The sequence below is a fragment of the Ascaphus truei genome, chromosome 3 (genome assembly GCF_040206685.1).
Source record: "Ascaphus truei isolate aAscTru1 chromosome 3, aAscTru1.hap1, whole genome shotgun sequence".
NCBI classification, from domain to species: domain Eukaryota; kingdom Metazoa; phylum Chordata; class Amphibia; order Anura; family Ascaphidae; genus Ascaphus; species Ascaphus truei.
In genome coordinates, this window is record NC_134485.1 from 349,144,545 (window position 1) to 349,154,321 (window position 9,777).

At 36.8% G+C, this 9,777-nt stretch overlaps 1 protein-coding gene across 1 annotated transcript; it reads left to right on the plus strand.

The window, feature by feature from the left end:
- The first annotated feature begins 982 nt into the window (after positions 1 to 982).
- Positions 983 to 9,414, plus strand: LOC142490059 (keratin, type II cytoskeletal cochleal-like). The gene is made up of 9 exons (XM_075591852.1): positions 983 to 1,549; positions 1,747 to 1,967; positions 2,450 to 2,510; positions 3,576 to 3,671; positions 4,556 to 4,720; positions 5,865 to 5,990; positions 6,321 to 6,541; positions 7,721 to 7,755; positions 7,858 to 9,414. The coding sequence occupies exons 1-9, from the start codon at positions 1,073 to 1,075 to the stop codon at positions 8,055 to 8,057; spliced, it is 1,602 nt and encodes a 533-aa protein (XP_075447967.1). The 5' UTR covers positions 983 to 1,072; the 3' UTR covers positions 8,058 to 9,414.
- The last annotated feature ends 363 nt before the right edge of the window (positions 9,415 to 9,777 follow it).

Below are 9,777 nucleotides of genomic sequence, written 5' to 3' on the forward strand. Positions count from 1 at the left end.
GAAATTACCACAAAATGTGTAGGGCTCTATTTATTAACTTATAGGGTTCTGTTGTGAAATTTCAAATACTATTCAATCATCAGCTCTTATCACAAAAATACGTTCCTTATTTCATAGAAAAGGTGTCCACTAGAAACCTCTTGTGGAAACCATTTTAAAGCTGCAGTTCAGTCTTTTTTTATTTATTTTTTACTTCAATAGTTTCATGTGGGCAATCTCTAATTACCTAAAGAACTGTATAGCTGCAGGTTAATTCGTTCTCCATGTATTGATAGGCGAAATTTGGTGACATAATTAGTGAGGGGATCTGTTTATATTCTGCTTCAGTCCGTCAGTGGAAGCTCATGAATATTCATGAGCACTCCTGCACTGACATGTGCTAGAGGGAGGGCAGGGCTGACAAAGGGGTGTGCCAAGTCTTGTGACAGGACATGAAGGAGCAGTGCCTTAGCAAATGCTTGTTAAAATAGAATACAAGAAAATTGGTCTTTCAAAGTTGTTTTTTTTAAAACGGAAAATGCTAAAAGTATTTTTTCTTACTACAGAACTGATTTATTAAAAAAACCACACATGCAGGATATTGACTGAACTGCATCTTTAAACTTGTCTACTTGTGAAAATGAAGACAACACCTTGCTAAAAATATTAGCATATATGCAATAACACACCTGGCAGTATTTTGCCACCATTTCATTTGATTGCAGCTTTCTCTATCAGTAATAAGAATAAACACACTGTGGCCTATTTTTTTAATTATATTTTCCATGAAAAAAGATTAGATTTAATCACCTTCAATTGGAGCGTGTAAACAATGCCATTCATGTTTCATGACGCCAAAGATTGTGTTTAATTTACACCTGTATTTAGCAGGTGAAGAAGGATTGCCAGGATGCAGAGTCGACCAAGCCCATTACTGCAGAAAATGTGTTTTCTATCTCTCATGCAACCAAGCCCTTAAAATGAAACATATAAAAGGTTAGGCTTGGTCTTGTGGAGGGGATAAGTGTTAAGTGTCCTCTTTTACCTCCTCTGAGCACTGCACTTGTTCTAGACACATCTTTGATAAGCAACGATGAGTCAAAGCCGGCAATCAATCAGTGGGATATCTGGAAAAAGAAGTGTTGGAGAAGTCAGAACTTGCAACACTGGGAGCTTTAGCACCTACTCGGCTGGGGGAGGATATGGAGGAGCGAGGGCCAACTTCAGCTCTTCCTCCTTATCTCATTCTGGAGGACATGTCCACCAAAGCAGCGGAAGTGGAAAATCTGGCAGTGGTAGTCTTTTTAATTTAGGTGGACACAAAAGGATCTCCATCAGTACAAGCAGTGGGAGAGCAATAGGATTGAGTTTGGGTAGCGGTAAAGAATTTGGTACAGGAGGTGGAAGTTTTCCTATTTGTCCACCAGGAGGTATCCAACAGGTTTCAGTCAATCATTTACTCCTCCAACCAGTTAAAATAGATATTGACCCAAATATTCAGAAGGTACGAACTGAAGAAAGGGAGCAGATCAAATGCCTCAACAACAAATTTGCATCCTTTATTGACAAGGTAAGAATGTAAAACCGAATGGACAATATGATCTTTAAACATATATTCCTCTGGTCTCTGGTCCAATACATGATCTATTATAAGACAAGAGATACAAAAGCAAATGTTGTAATGTTATATAGGTAACATTTTTAAACTGTAGCACACCCATTTATGAAATAATAATTTTTTTTCTTTTACTTTCTCACTGGATTTAGGTTAGATTCCTCGAGCAACAAAATCAAATTCTGACCACAAAATGGTGTTTCTTGCAAGAACAAGATCAAAAACTGGCCGCCAAAAGAGACAATATCAAACCAATGTTTGAGGCACACATTAATAACCTTCATAGGCAGCTGGATGGTTTGAATAATGAAAAATGCAGACTGGATGTGGAACTGAAGAACATGCAAGATGTGGTGGAGGAGTTCAAGGCTAAGTATGTTCAAAACCAATATGAAATATAGTACCATTATTAGTGTGGGGTTGCTAATTGAATACAGAAGATAATAATCACATCATATGTTGATGAAATCAAAAGTTTGATGTTAGTTTTGCTCCAGTCTTCTGTATTTAAAAAATAATCAAATAAATAAAGTTTATTTAGCAGTCTTCCGCCCCAGTTTATGTTTTTGGTCAGTCTTATCACCTTTTCTCAAATGTCTTTCATAAAAACTTTGCAATCTACAGTGGGAATTCCTTATGCTGAGGGTTGAGCAGCAATTTGTCACCGTCTGTATATTTTTGTTTTTTATTTATTTATTTTATATATATATATATATATATATATATATATATATTGTCTATCTTAGTGCTGTATATTACTGTACTTTACGTCTAAGACACCTACAGGAGCACCTGTGAAATCTTCTCTCTCAGCTGATATGTTAAATCAGAACTGTATCTATTTATTACAACCAGATATGAAGAAGAGATCAATAGGAAGACAGCTGCTGAAAATGAGTTTGTGATCGTCAAAAAGGTAAGCTTCTATTTGGCAGAATAAATACTGAACCAATACTATAATATAGGTTATTGTGTTCATGGATCGGAGGCTTTACTGTATAGTACGTTACATTAATATTACAGTAAAATAGGGCCTGTGATATACATATACATATTTTGTGAAACTAGATACCCTAGTAGTCTCATGTCCCTTATATATGGTTGCTATATAAATATTTGTTTAAAAATTGTATGACAATAAATGTCAGCCCTTATGCTCAGCATGTCCAAGTATAACATATACAGTACATATTTCATTCTCCCCATTCTACCTCATTAGCCAAGATAATAATAATAATTAAAAAAAAAACCAGTGACGTACATATACATGTAAAGCCAGTCCACAATCATGGGACATAAGTGAGCACACAGTGGGCAGGCACAGGTCAAATTATACATTTGGAGTCCAAAAGATTGCTTGTGTATGTACTGAAAAGGCTACTGCAGCGGCACATCTTATTCTAACTTTTGCCACTAATTGGCTGGGGATTTACTCCGGCTGGCGCTGAGACTAGACAGCGCGCCAGCCGCATCTCCTCCGTGCACCCCCTCCGCTCGCATGTCATTTTGCTGCCCCTTCCCGACCCCCTAGCTGCTCTTGCTGTGCCCCTCTGCTTCCCCGTACCCCCGCTTACCTCACTTCAAACTTCAGGGGTGTCGGAGAAGCCGGGGAAGCCGGGGAAGCCGGGGAAGCCACGTGACAGTGACGTCACAGTGACGCGCGGACATGCCGCCTTCACCACGCGGCCCGCACGCATCCTGCCACGCGGGAAATGTTAGAATAGGATGTGTCGCCACTGTATATGTGGACTGACTTGCCTGTTCCTGTTCACTGGAACCTTTTTTTAATAAATTATAAATATATACATATAATAATAAACAGAGTGCCTTCAATGTCTATTTTACATAACCCCTTCTTGTACAAGAGACCGAGTAGAACATAATTGACGGGTAATCTATGCAGAACATGAATATAACACAAGCACTGATCTTTGAGCTGTGCTGGCTCAATGCAATGGCTAATCTTCCATTTTTTTCTAAGGGTGTGGATGTTTTGTACATGCAAAAGACAGAGCTGGAGGCCAAAGAGGAGGCTTTGTCAGATGAGATCAACTTCTTGAGGACCCTGTATGATGCGGTATTGAATTCATTCATGTTCTTTGTTTCAATTTGACATTACTTTAATAATTAAAGCGTAATCGGCAAGTAACTATGTCAGTCTTTAACACATCCTAAATGGAGGTGCCTACTGTACAATGCCATGAATGGATAAAGGTCTGGCTTTGGTATACTGCACATCACAGCAGTTCTGTAATGCACACAGAAACACTGATGCAAGATAATTGTAGGGTGTTTGAAAAGGATTAAAATGTAATCCATCAAATACATTTAATTTTGGAGAGGCACAAATGCATATATGTAAACATTTAAGAAATGTGGCAATAGTAGTTGTACATTTTGTTCATCTATCTAAATGTGTTTTATACAGTACCTGCCAATAAAAGGTGGCTCTTATCAAATGTATAGACTCAACATTATATCACTAAAATATATAAATAAGTTAGACGCAGTGCCTAAGCTTTTGTATTCTTGTACAGTAGCACCTTCATGTATATTAATGGAGATCTTGAAAAGAACACAAAATATATTACAATTAAATTACATGGAGATATACAGTAAGAATAATTCAAATATCAATAGAACTTCTAGCAAAATCAAACTACACTCCTTTAATCAAGCCTTTTTTCCAATTGTTCTAATAGGACGTATTAGCTACAGTACTTTAAAAAAATGTATTGACAGGTGTAACATGTAATTGGGTTAAGTTACTCTCCACTAAACAATGCACTAAAATACACTATGAATGAAGCCTGAGTTTAAGTCCTGTTTTATGGACAATTCTAAGTTGAAAACGTTAGAGTTTATGGAGGCTAATGCATCAGTAATTCTTAAACTTGGCTCTGCGACACTTGAGATGTACTGGGGCAATTCTAAAACACAGAGTACTTATATGGTTTGCAGGAACTGGCTCAGATTCAAGAGAAGCTCTCTGAGACCTCTGTTGTTCTGTCCATGGATAATAACCGGGATCTGGATTTGGATGGACTCATTGCAGAAGTAAAATCTCAGTATGAGGAAATTGCATGCAGGAGCAGAGCTGAGGCTGAGGCTGCTTATGCCAATAAGGTAAGGGATCTTCCATGAACACATAAGTGCCAAGTCTCTACTGCACTATCATTTAGTAATAATAATAATAATAATAATACATCTACAGGTTCCTCTTCTTTTATTAAAGTAAAATACACATTACAGTACATTAATGGTTTACTACCATCTGGTATCACATCCTCTCACAGGAACCCTGTCTGATTCAGCTAATCATCTTATAATACATTAAGATGGTCACAATAGTGCTTAAAACTTGAGCTAGATATTACCCCCCCCCCCTATTTTCCTATTATCTTCATGTAGATGCTTAACCCCCATGTAGATTTCTAGGTCTATAACTCATAACAACGCAATTTGTTGCAGGTTCACCCAAGAGAGAGAGGCTTAACAATACCATGCTACATAACACTACAATGTTATTGCATCATTGAAAGTAGTGCATCACTGCATTGCATGTACAAAAAAAACATGAACAAGTCAGTTAGTTCCACCATCAAGATAAAGAATTGATAAGCAAGCTACTGAAGGTATCTATGAGGAGAAAAACATTTAATAAAAAATATAACTAATACATGTAACTAAGACAACATTTAGCAAAGTAAAACAAATCAAGTGTGTGTAGTTTAATATTTAGACCAACTATCGGGGCATCTACAACAATCAAATCACCCCCAAAAGTGAGAGATTCACCAAACTGAAATTTTTTTATATAATAAAACATTACTATATAATTATCATTCAGCATCCAGTGGACTCAAAAATATGGATTAGATTCACTAAAAAGCACAAATAGTATGAGCAAGGGCACTACAATTTGCCATATTGAAACTAACAGAAAATAAAGGATTTTGAAATAATTCCAAAGTAAATTTCAATATTAGCATTGTGGGGCTTGTATGTTAATGTGGTAGTAATCTGATTTCACTGTTTTTATCTTTAGAATGTATGTTTGCGGCAGATTTAAGGCATGGTGTCAATCAATTGAAATCATGTCAGCAAGAAATACCATAAAACTATTCAGTCTGAGAAGTTTACTACATAAATAGATAGAAGCAAAAAATATAAAATGTTGGCATCTTAGCCCATTCAGCACAACTGGAAATAAGTTAAATGATTTGTTTGAATCGTAGCTGATTTGCATTATCTACACCTCCTACTGTAGTTTAAGCAGCTGAAGGACACAATGGGGCAACATGGAGACAATTTGCAGAGCAGCAAGAGCGAGATTCAAGAGCTGGGCAGCATGATCAAGAAATTGCATTTGGAAATTGACTGTGTGAAGAAACAGGTAGACCACAGGCAGTTTATAAATATATACTGTATGTACATGATTTTGGGTCATGCAATCCTGTCACTGTTAGTGTCTTTGGGGGGGAGGGGGGCAGAGGAATTAACAAGGCCACTATAGTTGTAATGTACACATTAAGCTATTTAACTTCAGCTGATCTGTCAAGAGCTTCAGCTAAAACAACCTACTAGATAGACCCAATCCCCTGTGAGATAATTTATCCAAATCCTTTGTAATGATTTGCAAGCCCCTGTGGCAGTGCAGATGTTTAAATAATTATGAATAAGTCAAAGATCAATTGGTTTATTAATGAATCTATTTGTTTGCAAGATTGCCAGTCTGCAGACAGACATTTGTCGTGCTGAGGAACGTGGGGAGCTTGCTCTGAAAGATGCCGGAGCAAAGCTGGGTGAACTTGAAGCTGCATTGCATAAGGCGAAAGAAGACTTGGCCTGTCAATTGCATGAATACCAGCAGCTGCTGAATGTCAAACTGGCGCTGGATATTGAGATTGCCACTTACAGAACCCTGCTGGAGGGAGAGGAAAGCAGGTGGGTGTTATGCATCCCCATATAGTTTGTAGGAACTGGCCTGATTAGAGTTTAACATTCAAGTGCACTTTGGCCCATGTAATTCTCTATATTTCTGATGATCTTGTGTTTGTCTCAGTTTACTATAACTGTGATTTGTTTATCACAACATTAACATTCACCTTTTCCTCCCTGATGATTTGGGATTAGGGTTAATATACAGTAGGTAATGAAGTCCCTGCCCCGAAAATCTTACAATCGACTGATCGGTAAAAAACATCATCATTTCTTTACATTTTTTTTCATGGACATTGTTCCACATTGCATCCTTTTTACAGAATACTGTATACATCCCTATCTCGGTTGTTGAATTCAGTACATTTCATATAACACTGGATCAAAATAAAAGGTAATAATAGAAACCAAAATTAAGCATCTAATGCTTTCCATTTCCATTTTCACTTATGGCAGAACAATAGTGATTCTAAGTGTTATTGGAAATTCCTATTTTTGATTTTTCAATTAATAGAGATATTAATTGAAAATTCAAATCTTTCACCAACAATACGCCAAAATCACATTGTCTGTTGGGTTCCCCATTGGTAGAGCTGTATAAATCCATTCACAATTCCTTTGGAAATGTTTTGGTGAATGTGAACCGTCTCATATAAATTTGCAAGGGAATTGATATAGACGCCATATTTACCACAGATTACAATATAATTTTGCAATTTTTGCCAGAATTCTGCAAAAATATCAGCATACGAAGGGCTTTTGCATAATAGCATTTGCTTCTGTGTTGGAATTTGTAATGCATATTGGAGGCCTATGTACTAAGCATTGCAGCAAGTGGAAGTTTTTCATTTTTAGCACTAATATTTTGACATACAGAAAACGTTCTAATATGATGTTCCTACATTGACGTTTAATGTTTGTCAAAATCTTTCGTGAAGTTTGCTATTTTTACAAACTTTCACAACAAAATATTGGCTAATTTCACCAGATTTGTGAAATTTCTTGAAAGAAATTGCTCATTTATACCCTACTGAGGTACGTCTGGGGCATCCTTTTGTGACACAGAACCTTATATTAAAATACATTTTCAAAGAGCGACTCCTGATGAGAAATACCTTATATAAGCTGCTGAATACATACCCTAGGCATGTTTTCATGCACTAACTCTCTATATTTTTCTATCAGGATGCACGGAGAAATTGATAACAATGTGAAAATATGTAAGTACCCAGTTGATTCCACTTGATTAGAAATAAGGATGTGCTTTTGCTGCTTGTCTTGGTTACTGCCTATAACAAACACTGTTTTACCTGTCTCTGCAGCCATGTTCAGTAGTGCTGGAAAATATGGCAGTTCAGGGGGTGGAGATTATGACTGTGGAACAGGCTCCATTAGCATCAGAGGCAGCGGAAGCAGCACTGCAGGAGGTGCTAGAAGTGGAAAAGCAGCGTCAGGAGGGGTTCACAGATACAGTACTGGGGCTTCTTCATCTGCACATGCTTCAAGCGGAAAGGGCTATTAGGCAGAAAAGGTGTATTTCTAAGTGTACTTCATTTTGTATCAACTTAAAAATAATCAACAACTATACCAAACTTTTAAAACTATTTTCTAACTGCTTTTCTAAATTGCCATCTTCTCACACCTGTTTAATTAATCTTAACAGTAGATAGGTGTAAATCTGCAAAAAAAAAAAAAAAAAAATGAATCTTCCAAAATACAATTCTAATCAATTAAATATTAATTTGCATGTAACTGAGGTTATGTCTTAGGAGTTATTAAATATTTTTATGGGTTTTTTTTATGCATGTTTGCAGTGTTTCTAAATCTGAGTGAAACAGTTGCTAAATTCTTTCGGGGTGTTATTCATTAAGCAGCAGTGGATATAATGCACATAATAAGTAGAAAGACAATCAAAAGAGAATTCTTTTATGATCTGGCTTCAGCTAGCTTATTTAATTAACCCCGTTGGAGGTATTTCCATGCCATATTCTTTGCATAGTTTTCCAACTGTGATTTTTATGACATGGTTTTAAATTTTGTTAAAATATTTTACTGTTCTGTAATCTTTGCATTTTTCTGGAGAAAAATAATTAGAAAATGTAGCTCCGAAGTTGTCAAAGGTTGTGGCATGAAATGTGAGATAAAATGGTATTCTCTATTGCAAATGGCTTCATCTAAACTGTATTTAAAAAAATTACAAACAGCATGGTACAGTATAACAGCCAAAACACCCGTTTTTTACTGTACTTGCTTTAGAAGCGGAATGACTTGAGGTGGTGCTAACGCCATCCCTAGTCTGACATAGGTTTTGCTCTATCGGCCAAACCCATATTTCTTGATGCAACTCTCAATACCAATCTCACCGCCCTTTAGGTGGTGTTAAAAAATTGCACGTTTTTAGAAAAATCCAAGTTTTTAGAAGCCGTTTGCATTTCGGAGCTAGAAGAATAACAGTTTTGGGCACAAAATGCCAGTTGGAGGCTTTTTTGATAAACCGATCGGCATGTCAGAGAGAGAGAGTGAAACCGTATCTGGGAGAAGGCCTTACGGAATATCAGTGCATGCCAATCCGCTTCTAAAGTGCACTCTAGAACTGGTGCGTCACACTTCAGAGCTACCAGAATAGGCGCCTATGTGAGGGAATGTTGAATAATGCTACTATTTTTCAAATAGGAAGAGATCAGAGAAAAGGGCAGTACCTAACCTGTATTCGCTTGCTCTTCTTGTGCTTGATTGCTCTTATATTTTAATATACATCTGAAGTCCTTACAATGTCTGTTCTGCTATTGGGGAGCCCATTCAGAGTGGGAGCAGCGTGTGCTGCGACATAGGATTTAAACATTTAAACATTTACTCTAATAAACTGCATCTTGAATTCATTTTGTGATGTTTTCATTTATTTTTTTTGCAACTTCATTTTTATTAAGATATGTAAGGCATGAAAAAATGGGTTGGTTGGGCGAGTGGCGGGGATACAAAAAGTTAATATAGGAGATTGGAATGGGGGAAAAGTTTACAGCTTTAAGAGGATACAGCAATAAAATACAGCATGATGAAAGAATACAACAACCCATATTAAACAGTAGGAATCCTGGAGAGAGTTGCCAAGGAGAATGCATTAACTCAAAGTTAGAGAAATTAATGGCATAGGGCATTGTCCTGGTGAGGGAGATAAAACTTACAGAAGGATGGATAAAGCGCTGAGTCCTGGTAGCCATGCGTAGACCATATTTGTTATTATA

What these genes read in the sequence shown, in the direction of transcription:
- LOC142490059 (XM_075591852.1), top strand. Translation starts at nt 1,073, where the DNA reads ATGAGTCAAAGCCGGCAATCAATCAGTGGGATATCTGGAAAAAGAAGT. An exon ending in TGAGGACCCTGTATGATGCG is followed by an intron (nt 3,672 to 4,555) that starts GTATTGAATTCA and finishes TATGGTTTGCAG; the next exon opens with GAACTGGCTCAGATTCAAGA. An exon ending in CTGGAGGGAGAGGAAAGCAG is followed by an intron (nt 6,542 to 7,720) that starts GTGGGTGTTATG and finishes TTTTTCTATCAG; the next exon opens with GATGCACGGAGAAATTGATA.